Source organism: Rhamphochromis longiceps, linkage group LG1 (genome assembly GCF_057381845.1).
Source record: "Rhamphochromis longiceps isolate RC_006_pf linkage group LG1, R_longiceps_female_GT1.1, whole genome shotgun sequence".
Taxonomy (NCBI): Eukaryota; Metazoa; Chordata; class Actinopteri; order Cichliformes; family Cichlidae; genus Rhamphochromis; species Rhamphochromis longiceps.
Genome location: NC_140557.1, coordinates 30,817,796 through 30,840,462, shown reverse-complemented (window position 1 = coordinate 30,840,462; position 22,667 = coordinate 30,817,796). Strand labels below are relative to the sequence as shown.

At 39.7% G+C, this 22,667-nt stretch overlaps 3 protein-coding genes across 4 annotated transcripts in view; 1 reads left to right on the top strand and 2 right to left on the bottom strand.

The window, feature by feature from the left end:
- adamts7 (a disintegrin-like and metallopeptidase (reprolysin type) with thrombospondin type 1 motif, 7) overlaps positions 1–3,390 on the bottom strand; it is a 97,955-nt gene extending 94,565 nt beyond the window's left edge. Inside the window, exon 1 of one of the 2 annotated variants that reach the window (XM_085405896.1) lies at positions 3,292–3,390. Coding sequence is in view for 1 of the 2 variants with exons in the window: in XM_085405888.1 (XP_085262014.1) it covers positions 2,912–3,038 (127 nt within the window). In the remaining variant the exon portion in view is untranslated. Of the gene's footprint in view, positions 1–2,911 lie in introns of both variants that reach the window. The other variant, XM_085405888.1, reaches the window with a different exon arrangement.
- A 1,514-nt stretch (positions 3,391–4,904) lies between these two features.
- On the top strand, positions 4,905–6,469 carry LOC146678991 (relaxin-3 receptor 1-like). Its single transcript, XM_085411833.1, has one exon. The coding sequence runs from the start codon at positions 4,905–4,907 to the stop codon at positions 6,033–6,035; it is 1,131 nt and encodes a 376-aa protein (XP_085267959.1). The 3' UTR covers positions 6,036–6,469.
- Positions 6,470–17,028: 10,559 nt separating this feature from the next.
- Positions 17,029–22,667, bottom strand: part of itga11a (integrin, alpha 11a) — a 53,649-nt gene continuing 48,010 nt past the window's right edge. Inside the window, exons 29-30 of the mRNA XM_085405875.1 lie at positions 22,072–22,185; positions 17,029–18,242 (exon numbers count right to left, since the gene is read on the bottom strand). Of these exons, the coding sequence (XP_085262001.1) occupies positions 18,165–18,242; positions 22,072–22,185 (192 nt within the window). The 3' untranslated portion in view covers positions 17,029–18,164. The remainder of the gene's footprint in view (positions 18,243–22,071; positions 22,186–22,667) is intronic.

Genomic DNA, 22,667 nt, shown 5'->3' with positions numbered 1-22,667 from the left:
AGTCACATGAAAAAGGGGTTTTTCACAGGACTCCATGCAGTCCAGTGAAAAACTAAGTACACCACATGATTCAGTAGCTTCTTTAAAACATTGCTTCAGTTTATTAAGGTTTGCAGGCATTTATTGTGTTGAGGTCTGGACTTCACCACTTTAATTTTCTTTTCTTTTTCAGCTATTCTGTTTTAGATTTGCTTCTGTGCTTTGGATAGTTATCCTGCTTCACGACGTAATTTGTGACATGCTTTAGCTGTTGCTCTCACTCTAAAATACTCAGAGGAGCTCATGGTTAACTCTATCAATGCAAGATGGCCACGACTTGTGGTTACACAACAGGCCCAAAACATCACCCCTTCACTACCGTGCTTCACAGTTGGTATGAAGTATTCATGCTGAGCTTAGTTTTCGCCAAGTGTGCCGCTGTGCGTTAGGTCCAAATCTCCACTTTATCTCGTTTGTCCAAACAACATCGTTCCAGAAGTCTTGTGCCATGTGATGATGCACCTTTGCAGACCTAAGATGTGCTGTCTCCCGTCTCCTTGCAACCCTTTCAAAGACCTCATACTCGTTTTGTCTGTTTCTCACTGAACTGTCATAAACATGAACATTTAACACACTAATGGAGGCCTGTACAATCTGAGATGTGGCGCCTGCAAGGTCTGATTTTTGTGTGACTTTGTCAGGATGTCCACTCCTGGAGAGAATTTAGCAAACTGCTAAAAATTTTGCTTTTATAGAGGTATTCATGTTTGCTGATGATCAATTAATCAACTTCATTTGATTAGCATAGCTTGGCTGCTACTTGCCCTCTTAAATCCTATAGAAGCAGCACTACTTAGTTATTCACAGAGTGCACAGAGTCCCCTGAAACCTTCTTTCTCACGCGACGTGTGTTAAAATGCATGAGAAGAGTTTAAAAAGTTGAATATTTAAATGATTTTAATGGTATATTTGCACTAAAGCTAAGTCGTAAATCAATTACAACTTTTTTTCCAGTGATAAGAATTTTAATGATAACAACACTGTGAAATATTGATGTTTTTATCCATGTGATGGACACTGTACACATTAAATAATAATTATTACCACTGTCAAAAATAAAATAAAATCACAGCTACTATCTGTTTCACATTCTTTCACTTATTCTGTGCACTCAAAGTACAAGGGTGCAAACCCTCACACTATCATCATTGGCTTTATCTCATTCAAGGGAAATGAAGGAGTGATTATACACAGCCTTGCTGACTCGAGCTCTTACCCTGTCTGCACTGCACAGGATTATCTGCACAAATATTTTCAAGCATACAGCACTTATAGATGATTTGGACAAATATTTGAAATGTCTGACTGAATGAGGAGTTTTCACCTTTTTATTGGCACTTTAATACCATACCATTATTTTATCGACTTCTCACTTTACCACATGCCTGAGTATTCCAGCCATGCACTTCTTTGATTCGCACTTTTGCTTTTATTTATGAACTTCTGACCATCAACAAATGCCAAATAGTCTTGGATTGATTTGAATTAGTGTAAAGACATGGCTGCCTAAAGCAATGGGCTTGACTGGTTTTCATTTATGTGTATTACTGATGGCAAGAGATTGCTGGAGAAAAAAAAACTTTCTTAAAAAATATCTTATCTTCTACTTAAGGTCAAAAGAAAATATAAATATCTTCTTTTAGCCTTAACAATGCACAACAAAGGCATGGAAGGCATTCTTCATGAAAGCAGTGACTGCATATCCATTCCTACCTTTGTTAGGGAAGCAAAACGATTTTTAGATTTTCTTGTGACCTTAAGAAGATATTCTTTAAGCAATTGAAACAAATATTTTCTGCAGCTCTTCACAAAGGTCTTTCTCATCTAGAATGAGCAAACTAGCAAATTACTCTCCTGAGGAATTGGACTGTGGATTCGTGGTGATCAGAAACCATCACATTCATCAGAAATAAGGTTTTTTTCATTGGAGTGATTGTGATAAATCTAGGGATCCTTAAGAGTCTTCTCAGATTTGCTAAGACAAATGAACAACACTGATCAGGTTCAGTTAATTTACTTTTTATTCTTTAGTCTTACAAGTAGGTAAGAATAAAAAATGTCTTTAAACATTTTGTCAAGCGGAAGCCCTTTGCTTATCAAAGTGCTTTTCTACTTTGGGAAACAGTTTCAGGCAGACATCGATATTCCTGTGCAAACATTTAACACCTGAAACATCACTATCTGACGGGTCCCTCCCTCAGTGAGTCATCCTTGCCTAGAATGCCAAACAGTAGCTAGCACACAGTTGATTTGTACAGGATGAGACAGAGTGCACCCACACTTCTTGATCTGTTTGTTTGCCTAATCTCTGGAGAACCCGGGAAGTCTGAGTGGATGAAAGTGCATGAGGTGAAGGCAGGGGGTGCTTCCTACCAGACATGAGGGGTTTAATCCTCTGATGTGATGATATGCACTGGAACAGCCAATACACTTTCTGTTGAAACTGGGTGTATTAAGAGAATAACAATAATGCATCCTGTCTATTCCCCTAAGTGAAACTCTGTTTCCTGCCCTTGACTACTGAAGTCAGAGGTCAGTGTCAGTCACACAGCAGCAGCACTGCACTGGGATTCTGCGTTTTGATGAAGGGCACTACAACAAGGGCGGACCGGGCTTCAGCCTCTGATGATTCATTCAGAAACAGCTCTCTCTACCGCACTTGGTTATAAAAGTTTGAGCATAATTGCTATGGCTGTCCCCAAACGTTGTAAGCAAAAGTTCCAGCTGGCTTCTCATCAGGGAGGAGTGTGGCTGGATTCACTCACAGAGCAAATGCGCACAACAAAAGCAGGCAGTGTACGAGAGCGTTGTGGCATTCCATGTGTTTGAATCTGAAAATGTTTAAAATACTTTAGTTTTCAGGCTCACTAACCTGGTTCATGTGATAATCCCAATCCCAAAGTTTTGCAGTTTTCCAGGACCACCAGGACCGCGAAGAAGAAGTGAATGGAAGACGCTCTTTGTCCGAAAGCGTGAAGCCCGCAGTGCAAACGGGTCATTTTGTCAGGACGGTAACTTATATTTTCGAAACATTTAACGCCTTTCTGACACCGCGTCGACTGTCAATTCAAATAGTTCAAATCCATCTGTGCTGGGTGCGTTTCTCGCTTTGTTGCGCCCGTGCACTTACGCTGTGACAGCAACAACAAACTTCTTCACTTCAGGCCTGAGCATTGTCTGCCTCCGCGGGGGGGCTTTTGCTGCATCTTTTTGTGTGTGTTTTGTTTTATGTCGGTGTAAATGTTTGCTTACAAGTTGCTGGTCCCCCTGTCCTCCATCAGCCTCCTCCCGACAGCCAGTGACAGCTTAAAACTTTGCTGTGAAAACATTCGCAGAGCCACCCCCACAGATGGGTGGACTTAAGACAATGGGCTCAAGAGAGAGCTGGAGGGCTTAAAGGGGAATGCTACTCCAAGAGATCGGATACAGAGATGCAGTCCAATTGGAAGTTCCTTGGGGTGATTACCTCTCTGAGCTTCTTCATCCCCACATACCCTGTCGGTCTCTCAGGTCAGCTGACCAGCTGCTCCTGGAGGTACCGAGATCCAGGAGGAAGCTCACAGGGGACAGGGCCTTCTCTATTGTGGCTCCAAAATTATGGAATAATTTGCCCATGCATGTTAGAGAGGCCCCTTCACTGTCCACTTTTAAATCACGTCTTAAAACCCACTTTTATTCCTTGGCTTTTAACCTCAGTGAGACTTAGTTTCTTTTTTAATGCAGTAGTTATTTGATTAATGATTTCACTCTTCTTTTATTTGTTTTTTATTTATATCTCATGTAATTTTATTTTACAGTTCCAATGTACAGCACTTTGTGTCAGCTGTGGTTGTTTTAAAGTGCTTTATAAATAAAGTTGATGATGATGATGATGATTCGGGTTCTCAGTGGGTCAGATGAGGACCAGACTGTTGCGTTCACTTGGAGTAAGACAAATGACTACGCATCGGGGGTCGCGCTCTGTACGTTTTGACCGGAGGTTCAAAGCATAAAAAAAACAAGTGTTTCCCAGTGGGAACTGTGAGAAAAGCCCGAGTAAAGTCTTAAAAAACAAAACAGCGACTGACATCATCGAGTTCGGGAGATTCCTGATTTTAAAACACATCTGGAAAACCCAGATCTATATCAGTTATATCCCCAAATGTTTTACCACCTTAAGCTAAGCTGGAACAATTAAGAATTATGCCTATTTGGAGGTGGAACACGGCGTAACCAAACTCTATGTTCGACCGTTATTATCCCTCTCCAAAGTAAGCGCGCCCTCTAGTGGAAGAAAAATGTCCCACTATTGCTTGAGCTTACGAAAGTTCTACATGCTGGCCATCATTTTTGACCTATAGTATTCATTTAATATTACTTATAATGAAAGCATTTAAGAAGTACGTTGACATTCCTAAAGGCACGCTCATCTTGGTTTATTGTGTTTGCAAAGTGCGTGAACAGAAATCAACAGGTGTACCGGGTGAGAGAGGCAGGAAGAGGTCTACATCTTGATTGATGTATTCGTTTGAATTGTCTGGATTAAAAGTAACTTTCATCATTTATTTTCTTTTCCTATTTTGTGCATTTACGCACGATTCCTGTGACAAATACAATCCTTCATGGCGGATAAACTATAACAAGAAATTTAACCTGTTCTTCCTTAAAAGCTGCCGGGACCGTAATCCTTTCTGTCACGTCTCACTCGACCAATCGTGGCTCAGCAGAGGAGCGACACACCTGTATAAAAGCAGGTTTCTGGCCAGCTGTTATTCAGAAAGGTGTTATGACTACGAATTTGCATCTAATCTAAGATGAAAGGCTAAGGCTTTTTTCATGGCGTGCCTCGTAGAAGAAAATGTTGTGAGTCAAGCTTTATAAATTTAATGATGGAGGAAATGTTTAACCACAGCGGAGCGCTCAACCGAAGTTCAGTGCTCGAAGACATCGACGTGAGCGCGGATGGCACCCCCATTCTGAGGATACTCATATCGGTTGTGTACTCTGTAGTTTGCGCAGTGGGTTTAGTGGGCAACCTCCTCGTCTTTTTTCTAATGAGGTTACGACAAGGTCGAAAGAGGTCCACTATTAATGTTTTCATTATCAACTTGGCAGTGACGGACTTCCAGTTTGTTCTCACTCTGCCCTTCTGGGCTGTGGACACCGCGCTGGACTTCAGCTGGCCGTTCGGAGACGCCATGTGCAAGATCGTCCTTTCGGTCACCGTGATGAACATGTACGCCAGCGTGTTTTTCCTCACCGCCATGAGCGTGACCCGCTACCTGGCCGTCGCCTCGGCTCTAAAGAAAAAAGCGCACAGAAGGTCACGGTGTGTGAAGTGGGTGTGCGCGGTGCTGTGGGTGGCGGCGACAGTTGCCACAGCTCCAACAGCTGTCTTCTCCACTGTGACTGTGGTGGCTGGCGAAAAACTCTGTCTCCTCAAGTTTCCCGAAGGACACGACTGGCTCGCCCTCTATCACATCCAGAAAATCTTGATCGCTTTCATTATCCCCATGCTCATTGTCTCCGTTAACTACCTGATGCTGCTGCGCTTCGTCAGACAGAGGAGCATGGACAGCAGCAACCCTAAACGGAGATCCAGAGTCACCAAATCTGTCGCTATAGTAGTTTTGTCTTTCTTCTGCTGCTGGATGCCAAATCATGCCATCACCTTCTGGGGCGTGTTGGTCAAATTTAACGCAGCAAACTGGGACACGTCGTATTACATGGTACACACCTACGTGTTCCCGGTCACCGTGTGCTTGGCGCACGCAAACAGCTGCTTAAACCCGGTGCTTTACTGCCTGATGAGGCCGGAGATCAGGAAGATGCTGAGAGGATTGTTTTGGAAAGCCTCCACTCCGTCATCCACGAAAGGTTGCGCCACGCGCTCCATGACACAGGCAGAAACCCAGGGAGCTACGCCTCTCCAGATTATAGACAATGCGGAGTACACGCTGTCCATCATAGACCGTAAGGGTTTATCAGCCTCTAAAGTCCTCCCGTATACTCGTTAACTGTAGCCTCGTGATAAACAAGACGACGCTTTGTGGTCCACCTGTAGATGTCTTCATTACGCGTGCGTAAAACGCTTTCGCATCGGTCCCAGTCTAAGTGTTTGGATGGGTTGCATCGCAGATTCACACCGTGTGCGCTTTTTTTTTGCACCGCGACGCAGAAAGGCGCAGAGTGTTGTTTGTTTCACTGTGACAACTAAACTTTGAATTTCTCCCAGTTTTGCTGTCCAGCTCCCATTTCTCCTTGTCGTGATTGTTAAAGACAAACAAGAAATAACCGTGACGAGAGGGAGACACGGGACAGCAGAGAGAACGTCCTCGAGTGGAAATCCAGCTGGGGACATTAGGATGGGGGTCTGGGGGATTTTGATTGTATTTTTAATTTTCAGTGGTTTTGCTCGTGTTTGCTACCATGATTTAATTTAAAAAGTGCCATGTTCATCAGTCCTGAGGCACCTCTTAAAGGACTGACGTGTACTGTATAGTGAGCCTGCAGTCTGTGAAAATAAAATAAACCATGTTCTAAAAGTGTATGCGCAGAGGAGAGTCTATTATTTGTTTTCTCACTTAAACTGACATCAACTAAAACTGTGTTTTAACACTGAATTTTTCTTTCAGTCAGCAAAAAGTGTGTAACCAGTTTGCTGTCCTGTGCTTACGTTTTTCTAAAGGTGGATTCTTTTCTTTTATCGTCCCAATAATAAATGAATTGATCCTTTGCCTTCAATTCGATTCAATCAGGAAACGGCTACAATAAAATAAAGAAGTCATGTTAAATGCATTATATAGTGTCAGCACCTCCAAGACGCTTTTCATCACATTCAGTCCTTTCTGTTGTAAATGTTGAATTCCTATCCTGGCACATGTCAAAAAACAAAAAACCCTGGGCTCTCACAGGTAGCCCAGGAGGAGAAGCTGACAATGGCTGCAGAGGTTCCAGCAGTCGCTTTGGCAGCCGTAGTGACGCAGATCTTCGTCAGACGATTCAGCTCACAAAATGCAAAATGAATTCATACAGGGGGGGGGGTTAGATTCTAAGTGCCATCTTCTTTACCAGGACAGCAATATTTATTGAAGCGCTGATATAACAATGAATTATTGGGAGGAAACATTTCAGCAAACTGACGCGTGCTCATTTGCATTTGGGATTTGAGCAAACTGTTCAAACTAAGCATGCATTTTGCAGTTTTCCTTTGATGATTCCTGCAATAAAGGTTTATTTTTGCTTTGTTGTGGTCACAGGCAAAAAGGAAGAAACCCCAATTAATACATTTTGCACTTGACTGAATAAAAACGAGCACCTATTTCCCCCTTTTCACAAAAAACAAGTTGCTTAATTTTTGTGAAAATGCTCAGACTTTAATATTTCATGTCTACTAATCCACATTTGCAATGGGATGTGGTAATATATGTTAATGTAACCGCACTTATATTGTATGGTAATATATTCTGCTGCTTGCCTTGGGCTGTGTTTGTGTGGCTGTTTTCTTTTAGCTACCTCTGTCTTTTTTTTTCTTTATCAAATATTGCGGCTTTTCCTCTTCGGGGGTCAATATGCTTTCACGGCAACACTCTTGATGTCAGATTGTGCCCATGTGTCCGCTGGTTGAATCCAATCTGTTATCACAAAATACCTAATATGATGTAAACACTCTAAAGTTAATTTAGTTAGTTATGTTTTTAAGTCGATATGAAGCATTTGAAATGATTCTTCTTTGTTTATAGATTCAAATTTATTTTGATTTATTGACAGCACCTAAGCCTGGCAGAAACCTGTAGAATTTAAATTGCTCTGACCAGCAGGTGGCTATGTAGTCAGTGCTGTTTAATAAAATGCAAATTTCTTACTTTATTCTATTCATTTCAGTTATTGGTTGGCCTGCTGTTTTTTTTTAAATTGATATTTTGTGTAATTTACTGACTGCTAGTACTGGCTTCGATCCCCTTTTGCCTTCAGAACTGCTTTAATTCTCCGTGGCACAGCTTTAACATTCCTCAGAGATTTTGGTTCATATTGACATGGTAGCATCACACAGTTACTGCACATTTGCAAACCCATGATGTGAATTTCTCATCATGGCTTAATGTGTTATCCTGCTGAAAGCAGCCATCAGAACATGGTTACAAAGCATGCCAGAAGAGCGCAATCCCGGGAAAAGCAAAGATACTGCGTGGAATCCTCAAGATCCCAGGAGGACTGATTGCATATAAGGAAATATGGAATCCGATAAGTCACACACTTTAATGAATGTAGAACACAGAGTTAGTCAGAGTACTGCTTTAGGCTGATAAAAGAAATAGGTCATTATTTTTGGAAGATATTTCTGTCTTCTTCATTTTCTGGCAAAGATGAGAAGAGTAAATATGAAGCTAGCAGCAGGTTATCTTTGAATGAAAAATATAGTTGTTGGGCTCCCTTTAACCCCCAGTATATGTGACTTTCAGTATTTCCCCTGACGCACAGAAGCATAACCAGGTCTTCTGAGTTTGTGATGATTAATCAACTTCGAGCAAAAGAATTCAGCCAGGCTGGTCAGGGGTCTCTGATGTGAATATTTACCTAACCAAACTTCAATTGTGTTTTCTCACTGTTAGTCAGAGAAACAGCGAAATATATTCACATGGGCTTTAGGACCTGTCCTACTTGATATTATGCATTAGTGATGAACATTTAAAGGAACTGGACTGAATCAAGCAGGAATACAGTAAACATGGGCTGCTGGAGTTTGTGTGCGTCTGGTAAAATTGAGGTTATGCTACTGTCTTTAGTTAATAGTGTGGTCCTCCAATTTAAGAGCATGATTCGTTGTTTTCACTTGTGGATGTTATAATGATCCCTTTTTCTTGAATACTCGAGTTGTCCCTGTCCAGTGTTAAAACTGAATTTTGTGTCATAAGCAGTGTTGGTCAAGTTACTTGAAAAAAGTAATCAGTAACTAATTACCGATTACTTCCCCCAAAAAGTAATCCCGTTACTTTACTGATTACTTATTTTCAAAAGTAATTAATTACTTAGTTACTTAGTTACTTTTTAAAAACACAATTTACAACCTGAAGAGGTGATAAAGTGATAGATCTTTCAGCCCAATTCTACTTTTTCTACATAATCCATCATACAAAATGTAATCAAATGGAAAAGTCCGTTTTTAAAACTTGTTTTATTAGTTTTAATCTTTTAACTTTATGCATCAAGCAAAAATTTTATTATATGCAACATTCTCTGACTGGAAGAAATTTGTTTAATATTTAAACCTATTTTCTGCACATTCCAGCACATAAAATATTTTTTTTGTGTTTACACTCACTCTTTCAAATAGATGCAAGTAAAACACAGCAGAAAATAAATAACATCAAAGACTAGCAGTCCTGTTGCTCTATTTTCACCTGTAAAGCAGGAGTAGCGTAGGCGGAGGCTTGCCCTGGTGCAGGTGTGCCAAGGCGGTCAGTTGAAGAATCCACGAGTTTCTCAGCGCACTTGGTGCTTGCTTGGAAGTTTAGGGGTTTTTTTCGCTATAAAGAGAAGTTTTCTTCCCACGCACAACGGACGCTAATGTTTTTGTCACTTTTTATGGAATTAAACTCAAAATAAGGTCAGTACTTCCACGCTTTAAACGCTGCACGCTCATACTCTCTCCTGCATTCCATATATTATCCATTGTTGATCTGCGCACAGCTGTTGTCATGAACGTAGCACTTGCTTACATCACTGTCATGAGACATTCTGGCAAAAAAAATCACGGTTTTAGTAACGCAATAACGCAGCGTTCCTACGGGAAAGTAACGGTAATCTAATTACCGTTTTTGCAATAGTAATCCCTTACTTTACTCGTTACCTGAAAAAAGTAATCAGATTACAGTAAAGCGTTACAAGTAACGCGTTACTGCCCATCTCTGGTCACAAGTTATTTCCTTCGGGTTTGGGTATGCACTGCATAAGTGCAATTTCTTGAGGAGTAATCCCCCAGTTTTAGTCATAACAGTCCTCTAATTCTATTCTCTCAAATTGCTCTTTATTCCTGAATTCATCACGAGTACTGTACTGCTCAAAAGTCATGATTCACCCCAGATTTCTTTATATTTTGGGAGAATGGGAGCTGGTGCAGTCGTCTATTAAAATGTGCAAACACCAAAACAGAGATTGTACAGTTCTTTTTTTGATCATTTTATTTTAAATTTCCAAAATATAACACAGAAACAACCCCCCCCCCCCCCCCCCCCCCAAAAAAAAAAGTCTCATTTCTCAAGTCACCAACTCCAAGTATTATAACATCGGACCATAGCCCCTTAACAATATCACTAAATCTTTCACTTCCAAAACAGGTTTTCGCTTGGCGACTTAAAGCTAACCTTCTTAAGGATGACATTTTTGTTAAGAATATAACCTGTAAATTGAAGAATTACATAGAACTAAATGATAATGGTGAGGTATCCGATTCAACTTTATGGGAAGCACTGAAGACTGTTTTGAGGGGCGAAATAATCTCTCATACTTCAGCTCTTAAAAAAGAAAGAGAGAAACGTCTATCGGAAATCAATAGTGTTCTTGGCCTGGAAAGAACATATCAAGTTTCTAAATCTCCTGTGGATTATAAAGAGATAGTGAAATTAAAATATGAATATAATGATATAATGAGTGGCCTAGTCAGTAATTTACTTTGGAAACTGCGACAAAAGCATTTCCAGTTTGGGGATAAACCTGGTATGTTGTTATCACGACAGTTGAAGGGTGTTCAAGCTACAAGAGCAACTCGCCTCAGAACGTTTCTTTAAGTAGTCTTCAGGAATCTCCAGGCTTCATGAAGGATATTCAAAGCTCTTCTTTAGATGTTGGCTGCCTTTTGTTCTGTTCTCTGTCAAGATGATCCCACACCGCTTAAGTATTGTTAAGGTCCGGGCTCTCGAGAGGCGAGACTTTTTTCCCCCTGTTCCTTTCTTAATAATGGCTTTTTGACAGCCGTCTACTGTCCGCTGAGACCATGAGGCCTCAGTGAAGAGTAGATGGATCACATAGCATTAAATCCAAAGCAGGAACTCTTTTAACTAACCCAATTGATATAAACCGTCGCTTTAGTGAGGTCTATAGTGAGTTATATTCTCTTAAGCATAATGTGTTACAATTAGAGATGGACTGATCCGATATTACGTATCGGTATCGGTCCGATACTGACCTAAATTACTGGATCGGATATCGGAGAAAAATAAAAAATGTAATCCGATCCATTAAATATCACGAAAGCACCTCACAAAACTTGCAACACGCCGTAACTCGCCTCAGAACGTTAGCACTCGGAGCAGTATGCATCACGTGATAGAGCGGCTGTGGCATGCGGGACCTGTCGGTGGTCTGGATAGCATGTGGAGCTTCGCTAGCAACCCGGCATTGTTGTTTGCTTTTGGCCCACTTTGCACCAGAAAGAGGAAACCAGCGGCTGAACAACAGCAGCACGTTTAAGCTTGATAAGCTGTTGTTAGAATTTATTTAATATTACTTTCTACACCAGGATCTTTTTCTACGTAGCTGACAGCTGGTAACTGTGCAGGGGCGGATCTAGCAAAGTTTAGCCAGGGGGGCCGATAGGGCATTAACAGGGAAAAGGGGGCACAAAGACATACTTTTCTTTCTTATTCTCATTTAAAATGTCTAGCTTTTAATAAATAATTATCTGACACCCAAAGTTTTAATTTGATGCAAAATGAATAGAAGTCCATTACTGTATATAGCAGTGGTTCTTAACCTGGGTTCGATCGAACCCTAGGGGTTCGGTGAGTCGGTCTCAGGGGTTCAGCAGAGCCTCCACCGTGACCTGCACGGCTCATTTTGTGCACCAATAAAAAGCATATCTATGTCTTGAATTTGAAAAAAATCATATTTTATTTTTCACTAAAGAGGGGTTCAGTGAATGCGCATATGAAACTGGTGGGGTTCGGTACCTCCAACAAGGTTAAGAACCACTGGTATATAGTAACTATTAAGTCTAATATATATACCCTAGTAAGCTATAGTACTTTTTCCTTTGGGAAGGTACCATCTGTGCAGTCTGCAATTTTGTTGAAGAAAGATGTTGAATCTATTTAATATTTTAATATATTGAAAAATAATTTATTTCTGTGCATTTTTTTTCACACTGCATCAAATTAAGGTTGTTTACGTCGATTAAGCATCATGAAGTGGTTCCCTATTTTTTATTTATTTATTTTTGTTGTTGCTAGGAGTTGAAACCCTATTAGTTAGGTTGCTTAATATTTACTTAGCGTAAATATTAAGCAACCTAACTAACTCTTTAAAATACCAGAATAGGGAGGATGGTGTAGGTTTAAGTTTATTAGATTGATCAGTATTGCTGAACTATGAAATGTTTTTTTTTTTGCATACAGGTATAACAGAATAGCTTTAGTGTAGTTGTTGTTTTAAACTTGAGTATGAACCTATACAAAATGCAGCAAGATATTTAAAAAAACAGTTTTGTTGATTAAAACACTATATCGGATTCATATCGGTATTGGCAGATATCCAAATTTATGATATCGGTATCGGACATAAAAAAGTGGTATCGTGCCTAGGGCTGCCACAAACGATTATTTTGATAGTCGACTAGTCACCGATTATTTTTGCGATTAGTCGACTAATCAGATCATCATCCATTGGACGTACAGCTTATTGCACCAGCAGCATCTGGTCTTATATAACTATCATTAGCTTACAGCTTGAAGTGTTTGTGCTAACTAAAAATAAAGACAAGATGGTAGTTTATTAATTTTTAATGAAATTTGCAGATTGTTTCGGTGAAGTTTAATAAACTCCTTGCTTTCTAAAATATAACAGGACACCGGAGTATATTCTCCAGCCTCTCACACTTCTGATAATCAGCTGTCTGCTTGACAGTTTTAGCTGTGCAAAAACTATAACTTTAATCTCAGCCAAACTGATTTACTCAGGAACAAATAAAATACTAAAGAAAGCCAAACAATAACATTTTTAAGTTATCTAAGTGACTTATATATATGTTTAACCTGACTAGCGAAAGACGGCGGTGGGTTTGAAAACGATTTGCCGGGAGTCCGGTGTTCTCACGGCTCTAGTTAGCCTTGCCCCCGCCTAGCTAACGAGCTAGTGGGTAACAGACGTCTCCGAAAACGTCGGAGCGCTTTTGAAAATATGTGGTGTCTTGATAAACTGAGCAGATATTTGAGGTTTACACAGCTACATTCTCGCCTGAAAATATGTTAAACGTTTATTTTGTGACCCAGAAAGAATAATAAGAGTAAAGTTAAAACTAACTAGCTGCCGCCATTGTTGACAACTGCGCTGGGCTGCGCTATGAATTCTGGGACACAGCTTCTTCTTCTTCGGGGTTTAACGGCAGCTGGCATTCTTGTACATGCAGTGCTGCCATCTTCTGTTTCAGTCCGTTATTACACTCTTAAATCCTACTACTCATTCCTGTGTCCTTTGTGATCTTACAAAGCTTCAAACGATGCGTCGACTATTAAATTAGTCGTCGACGATTTTAATAGTCGACATAATCGTGACTAGTCGACTAATCGTGGCAGCCCTAATCGTGCCATCTCTAGTTACAATCTGATCTTAATGGCTTCTTCGACTCTCTCCCATTGCCTAAATTGAAGAACTCATTCCGGGATTATCTTGATTCCGAGTTTACTCTTCAGGAGGTTATCCAGGCTATGCAATCATTCCCTAATGGCAAAACGGCGGGACCTGATGGTTTCTGTCCAGAGTTCTATAAGACATTTTGCGACATTCTTGCACCACTTGTGCTTAAGATGCTGCGCAACACAAAAGAAGAAGGAAAATTGCCTTAAAACTTTATGTCAAGCCAATATTACTCTCATTTTGTAAAAGGGAAAAGATAAGACTGACCCTACTAATTTTAGGCAGATAGCACTTCAAAATTTTGATCGTAAGATAGTTACAAAAATCCTGGCCACTAGATTGAACAAACATTTGGCATCCATTATTCATCCTGATCAGACGGGGTTTATCCCTGGTAGACTTTCCTTTTTTAATGTTAGACGATTACTCAATACCATCTATTCTGAGAAAAAAAATTCTAAGGGAGCCTCTGTTTTGGCCTTGGATGCACATAAAGCTTTTGACCAGGTCGAGTGGCCTTGCATGTTTGAGTGACTGCACAGATTTGGGTTTGGTGAATCTTTCATTTCTTGGGTGAAATTGATTTACACAGAACCAATGTGCTCTGTTTTGACAAATAACAACCAATCTGCCCCATTCCTTCTGCAGCGCTCGGTGCAGCAGGGCTGTCCACTATCCCCAGCCCCATCGTTTTGGAGCCTCTTGCTGTGGCTATAAGAGTGCATCCAGACACCAAGGGGCTCCAGGTTGGAGGTGTTGAATCACTAATTAGCTTGTATGCTGATGATGTAATACTGTACTTGCTAATGTTATTTACTAAGCTTGGAAAATTAGACACTTATAAAGGTCTGGGTTTTGTATTAAAACAAACCATCAGAATCTTGAATCAGATTAGAAGACTTTTTTTTTCTCAAAAGACTCTTTTCTGACTGTCTGGAACCCCTTTTTGGAACACTTCGCAAAAGCCAGACTGGGCTAAACTAGATTTGTAAACTTTCATTCATTTCAGGTTTTTGTGTATGTGTATGTATGTATATATATGTAGATGGGTATGTATATGTATGTGTGTATATATATATATATTATGGAGATTGTACAGTTCTAAAAATTTTGAAAATCAATATTTGGTATCTTCACCTTTATTCTTCAATACAGCCTGAAGTATTTTCTTTAAGTAGTCTTCAGGAATCTCCAGGCTTCATGAAGGATATTCAAAGCTCTTCTTTAGATGTTGGCTGCCTTTTGTTCTGTTCTCTGTCAAGATGATCCCACACCGCTTAAGTATTGTTGAGGTCCGGGCTCTGGAGAGGCGAGACTTTTTTTCCCCTGTTCCTTTCTTAATGATGGCTTTTTGACAGCCGTCTACTGTCCGCTGAGACCACGAGGCCTCAGTGAAGAGTAGATGGATCAATTGAGAGTCAAATGTCTCTCTCAGGCCCTGTGTCGGGTCTTTGCTGCATTTTTTTTAAATTCTTACTGTCAGATACTCTTCACCTGTGGTAGATATTGTTTAGGCCTGTCACTTCTTCTTTTCACCTCCACTTGTCCAGTTTCCTCAATATATAGGGACACGCTGCACAACATGCTGAGATATTCCAGGTTTTGAGCTAATAGTTCTTTGGAAATCACCTTGTTGATGCAAAAATAAAAATGATGGGTTATCTTTGGCATGTTTCTGCTGATTCAGCTAAAGAAACAGGAACAAATGATGTTTTTGTGACAGGCTGCTAGTAACAAAGTGCATAAAGATACAATTTTAAAATGGGTTCACATAACAGAGAGTTGTCTGCTATGTGTAGACACAACACTGGGTGTGTTGGCTGCATTTTTAATGCTTGAATGATTCACCATTCAGCATCACAAATAAAAACTCTGAAAGCCTTTCAAAAAACTATTGCTTAAAAGCACTTAAAAAAAAGAATGAAAGTCTGACTCATTGAAGGTAAAATATAAAGAAGCAAGGGGCGACTAAAGACTTTTGCACAGTACTGATGAACTTAATGAACTTGTCTTTCTTATTAATCTATAACCGTTACATCTTATTCATAGTGATGGGTTAAAATATTGTCCATTGCTACTTTAGGTAACAGAAGTAAAAATATGTACACACACACACACACACACACACACACACACACACACACACACACACACACACACACACACACACACACACACACACACACACACACACACACACACACACTTAGTATGCACATTCAGTAATGCACATACAGTCTTATATTGTACATATATTTATTCATATAACTTATTTACCCATTCTTATAATTTGCTTGTTCTTATGTTATTGTATTTTTGCACAACTCTGTTGCTTGTGAAGCTCGCACACAAGAATTTCACTGGCATGTACTGTACCAGTGTACCTGCACATGTGATGTGACAATAAAAGTGATTTGATTTGAGCTGGTAAAGGCTTTCCTTGCTTTCCTTGTGTCAGGATCATATTCCTTCCACTGTGATGCTCAGAAAAAAGATTTAATGTCTATTGATGCCCTGCCATCTACTTCCTGGCTTTTGCCCTTTGACAACTGTGATAGACTCCAGTGCTCCCGCAGCACTGAATCGGATGAACAGAAGAAAATGAACAGATGGATGTCTATTTACTTTTTTCTCTCTGTTATTCGTCAATCCCAAAGACAAGAACTAACAGACTTAAAAACTCCTTTGTCCCACACGCCATCAGACTGTTTAACTCCTCTCTGGAGGGGAGAGGGAGGGGAAACAGGAGGACAAAGGAGGGGGGAACAACTAAGCTGTAGTGCCTCTTCACCTCACTGTGCAATACCTTTTGTGCAATACTTTTGTAAATAGTCAACAGTGCAATAGACCTCAATACTTGAAATGTGCAATTCACTTGTATTTTTTTTTTTTATTCCTATTTATTCTATTTATCCCCTTGGTATATTTTATTTATATTGTCTCTGTATTTATATATATGTGTGTGTGTGTGTGTGAATATATATATATATATATATATATATATATATATATATATATATATATATATATATATATATATATATATATATATATATATAATATTCTGTAACTCTGTAACTTCTGTCGGTGCTGTGCTTTTTTGGAAATCGAATTTCCCAGAGGAACCCACCTGAGGGATTAATAAAGTTCTATCTAATCTAATCTAATCCCAGCTTCTGTTCTTCCTTTCTGTATGTGAAGAATTGGAATCTCAAAAATGGTGACTCATGCTTGTTGAGGCCTGTTTCTATGCAGCTGAAAGCGCTCAGATACTTGTGAAAAAGACACTCATAGACCTATATCGTTTTATTTGTAGGCATATTACAGGTCTTCACACTTCTTCAAAGAGAAAAAAACTCCAGACATTGTGCAATCACTGGACTCATGTTTACGGCTTCTGATTATCATTTACTTACATTTCTGTTAAGAATTGCTTCAAATGTAAAAAAAAAAAAAAAAAAAAAATCCCATTAATATTATAAGCACACCCTTTGCTCTGATGCAGTGCATGTTAAAAGGCACGCAGCTGTCTCGTATTGTAACAGGTTCAGTGAAACAAAGCCGACGTACTGAACTGAAAAAAAATAATGCCATGAACCACGCTGAAAACTGTCAGAAAACCATTATAGTACTGAAAGGATATAAAAAAAGCTAACTGACTATTTACAAAATTCAAGTTAATTTTATACAAAGTAAAAAGTGCATCAAATGTTTTAAAAATCACCCTGCATGATTCCCAGGATGTTAATCTTAAAATGAACGAACTCTTAAAGAGATGATGCATTTAGAGGATTCTTCTCCAAAGATTAAGAAAAGTCTCTAAAAGTTAAACATCACGAATCTTCTTCGTTCTCTGGTGACTTTAGTTCAGTTTTCTGTCGTCATAAATTATTATGCAAATTGACTGAATACATGGCAGATAAAAATTTCTTAAACTTGGAATTTTTAATATACAGTATAAGAGCTTTACATTTTGTTGTAGCTTTTGGGTGGGAAAACACCCTTGAGGTTTTTTTTTTCATGTACTTTACCATAGGAGTTAAATAAATAGCCTACACATCAGGAAAAGACAAAAGAATGACTGGCTAACATTTGCCTCAAATGCAAATAGTGGCCTGAAAATCTTGAAACAGATCGACTGAAAGTGGCTCTATTCTTCTGTAGAAAACGGACAGAAAAACCACCAGAGCTCCGGCCAGAAACCGACGCAATTAGAGCTCCAAGATCTCTGAAGAGATGACATCCAGGCCAGTGGAAGACATAGACAAAGAAGGCCCTAATGTCGCAACAGTGCAGGAATGCTAAGTGAGTGTGACAGTGCTGATTGTTGGGGGTCAGGGGTTGTGGCGCAGGAAAGATCCAGTGCACTGAAAAAGCCTTTCTTCAGCAATAATGATCGTGTGGTGCTGTGTACGCGGTGCCACTGCAGCGGTGGGAGCAGGTGGGGTGAGGCGGATTGGTCCCTGAGTGTCGGGTCCCCTGTGGAAAGGGTGTCTGCTGGGGGCCCTCAGCCTGCGTTATCGCTCTTCTGCCACTTTGCCGTTGACCTCCTGCTCATCCTCTTCTTTTCTCTTTTGCCTTTGGAAAAATCCAAGCTGGGTGGGAGAGCAGAGATAAGTTAGATAAGAAGTAATGCTGCAAACACAAATGTGCTACAAATATTGCGGGCACTGTGCAGCACACAGATTGCATCACTTCCTTGTGACTGCAAATGTAAAATTTATGCAAACTTAAGAAAAAGCTAAGAAGTTTCAGAGTGTGCGGCTGTGCTTGCAGATCTGTGAGGCCACAATTTTAATGCTGACATACTGACGTAGTCACCATGTAAAATGCTGACTATGTTCCTAATCTCAAAATAGCATGTTACCCATGTGGCACCAAACTGTAGATGTAAAGTCAGTAGACGAGGTTATTAGTCATCACCCCCTAAGGATAAAAGTAAGTAAAATTTTATTTATTGACCAGCTTTCAAGAAAAATATCATAAAGTGATTCACAACAAGAATGTAGAGAGCTCTGGAGTCTGTGGACCACAAAAACTCTGTTTCCTTTAGTTCTCAGTCTTGCATAAAACCAGCAGGTTGTGATCATGTGACCTCAGGAACGCAGAATATATGGACACAAAACTTCACTATTGAGATGATGAGATGAGATGAGATGAGATAGCCTTTATTTGTCAGTTGCAGGTCTTTTGCCCACAACCGAGATGACAGACCTTGCCGACCGTACATACAATACACAAACATCACATTGGGTGGTGGTGTATGGTGCTTGCCCATGCAGAGCTCTAAAGGTCAACATCAGAATCTTAAAGTGACATTAATGGGGATCCAGTGCAACCGAATTACCAACCGTGTGACACATGAGCACTTGGTAGACTTTAGTCAGAAGCCTCGCAGCAGCATTCTGAACAACCTGCAGACGTTCCAAAGGAGGTTTTGTTAAGACAAGTGAACAAGGTGAATGCGATAATCCAGACGTGAAGGTCCCAATAACAATTTCCAATTCAAAGTGTGACACGATGGAACTCAACTTGGAAATATTTCTTAAGTGACAACAGCAAGAGCGAAACGGTGATTAAACGCGAGCATCCAAAGTGAAGGCTGAGTCACAAGTTACACTTTCAAAGTAGAAAATGTAGCAAAGGTACCTGGGGTTTCCATTACCGTAGGCACAAATCTGTCAGGGGCACAAACTTCTGTTTTCTCTTCGTTAAATTGGAGAAAAATGTCAGCCATCCAAGTTTTAATAGATTCTAGATGCAAGATGTGCAGGTTAGAAACATCTCGGGGCTTAAAAGATATATGACTGAAAATCGTCTGCACGGCAATGATAAGAAATGTCCTTAAAAGTGCTGAAAACGTGCTGAAGAAGGAGCAGATATAACAGAAACAGTACAGGCCCACCAGTGTGCTACACAGTAAGCAAGAGAAGTGGAAGATGAAATGAAATTAGAAGCAGCCACAGATAAGGATCTTTCAGACAGATTTGAAGAGACCACTCCAAAGCAGACCTCGATACACCCACACAGTGTCTCAGCCTGTCAATCTCAACGCGATGATCAACAGTATTAAAGCCAAAGATCAAGTCAAGTCCAGAAGATTATCCTGTGTCACTTCACATCAAGATGTCTCTGGAGACTCCCAGAAGAGCTGTTTGTGTGGAATGAGCTCTGGAAAAGCCAGAATGGAAATGATCAAGGCTGCTGTATTTGTCCAAGACAGCTGTAAGCTGCTTAGGCACAGCCTTTTCTAAAATCTTAGCAATAAATGTGAATTTTGAGATTCATTTGTTAAAACAGGCACAGCAGGTGGTGCAGGAATACCAATTTCACTAATACAGTGTTGAATACCATCACAGGATTACCTCTGCTGTTTGAAACCAGGTTTGAAAAATCAGCAGCCCTCGCATCTCTCCCCGAAGTGTTAAAAGACACTGAAAGATCCTTTAAATGAAGGAGATGAATGCGTAGATGACTTGATCTCCACAAGTGCTCATTTTTTTCAACAAGAACGCTTTAATGCCGTCATTTATCCAAGGAGAAGAGTTTCAGGAGCTAATCTCAGTCAAACAGGACAGACTTATCTAAAATATAAAGACAGTTATGGTTAAAATGATTCAGTGAGAGCTCAACATTGTTATAAGTGGATGTAAATAAATTAGAGGCAGAAAATTTATCAGCAGCTAAGATGCTGGAGCTAACCAAATATAGAGGCACATGAAAGTTAAAGAGAGTATGGGGATGATCAGAAATAAAAATATCCTCGGAATAAATCCAAAGTAAAAACAAGGTCCAGTCTGTATCCCTCGGGGTATGTTTGAGGTCAGGAATATACTGGGGAAGATTAAAACCACAATGCTGATAAATCCAGTCAATGTCTGTGTGTGTGTGTGTGTACTGGAATCCCCAGCTAGCCTGCCCAAATATCATGACAGTTCATCAGATCCTTTAGATATCTGCTCATGGTGACTATCACTAAATATCATTTAGCTTTTTAACATCTAGTGGATCATATTTAATACATGTGATTTTGTGATTTTTTTAAATTTCTGCATCATCAGTGGCATTTTTCGTCCCCCTGAAAAACCTAAATAAATAACACACAATCCATTTTTACACTTTAATATGATACAGAAACATGAGGCAGATGCTTCGGTTCAAACTGACTGACCCTTTTCCCCATAAAACAATACATCAGGAGATCTTGTGTAAAAGATGACTATTTAATTATATTAATATAAGCACTGACGCTGGTGCTAGATTGATGATTTTCTTGTGTGTAGAAATACCACAAAATTAAAATAAGGACGTGCTTTTAAACAGTTTTGTAATATATGATGGGAGACTAGCAGCTTCTTGTAAATGTAAGCATTTCAGCCAGTAAACCCCCTCCCCCAATCACACACATACACACGTTGGGTATTCATATGTTGTGGGGACATCTAACTGGCATTATGTTTTCTCTAGCCTCTTACCCTAACCAAGAAAAATGGATCCCTAACCCTTACCGTCATTTTGAGTCTCAAAATATGCCTTCAAACTTGAGGGGACCAGGATTTTTAGTCCCCACAAAGATATGAATACACGCTCACACACACATACACGCAAAACAAAAAGCGCAGCTCCACATATTCAGACAGATTCTTCATTTCTGTCAATGCATCCTGTGTTGAGCATAAATATGAGGCTGCCTTTATTGCTGGCTTGACCTTTACTTGACAGTAAAGGATCCAGGTAATGGATATAAAACAGCCGCTTCATTATTTCTACAGGAATATGAAATAAATAGAAAACATGCAGACAAGAGTCAAGAAATGGAAGAATCTGGCATTTTACACAGTTTTGGTACATAACTATGGCATTTCTGTCAGACTCTTATTTAAAGACAATATCTTATTCTCAGCCACATGATGGCAGTCTAAACCTACACTACAATAACCATCTGACCATAGCTCACATTTACAGATGAGGTAGTAGAAAAATGAGCTGACTGCAGGTTTCGACCAACCTTGTAAACAGTCATGGCAATTTGCATATTAATGAAGAAACTGACAGCTCATTGTTCGCCAGTGGTGCTAGTTTCAGTTATTGTGAAAATGCACTGTTTATAAGGTTGGGGAAACTGAAGAAGTCACATGGATAAGTGACAAAATATTTCTCCCACTTAAAACGTTACATCCAGATGAACAGTATCAACTGTTTGTGGGGCTTTGTGCTTTAAGGAAACATTTTAACCCCAGAGGGTGTGGTTTTTTTTTCCAGGATGGGAAAACCATTATCCTCATGAAAATGCTGGGAATCACATGCTACAGCTCCCCCCAAATTGTCACTCGTCAGTGACTAAAAGTGGGTATTTAGATAAATACCTCTAATAACTCAATGGCTGTTAGTCAGCTAACTAAAAAACTGCACGACGTAACTTACTTTCCATAGAGCGAGGCTGAGCAGGGCTAACAATAAGAGTCCTCCCAGCGTGCTTCCAACGATAATCCAAGTAGGAATTCTGTAATCTCCCTCCTTCCTGATCTCTAGTATTATCTGTTGGACATGACAACACATAAAATTTGTTTTCTCTTAAGCACGCAGGCTGAATTGTACACACAGGCAGTGATAAATGGTATTTTTGGCTTAAATATATAGCTTTAAATAAATATGATTTTTGCAGAATAGCATAACGACAATTCATGAATTTTGATAAAAAAGCGTTTTCACAGACCGATCAAGTACATCCATTCACCTTTTACTTCCACAAATACAGTCTCTTTAAAAAAAAACCAAGATAATAGAGTCTGACAGTTTTAATGACCAATAGATGGCAGCACAGATTAGTGTTTGAGTCCTGACTCATACATGTTGTGCCGCTGGTCCTTTCGGTCCCTAAGCACCACACAGCCATGAGTGCTCCAATACTAACATTATTCCCTGTTTCAGTTCTGTGCTCATGAGCGCAGCTGAAGCAGAAACTTTGTTTTCTTTTCATTTTTTAATAAAAAGAGGTGCTTGATGGAAAATTTGTTTTT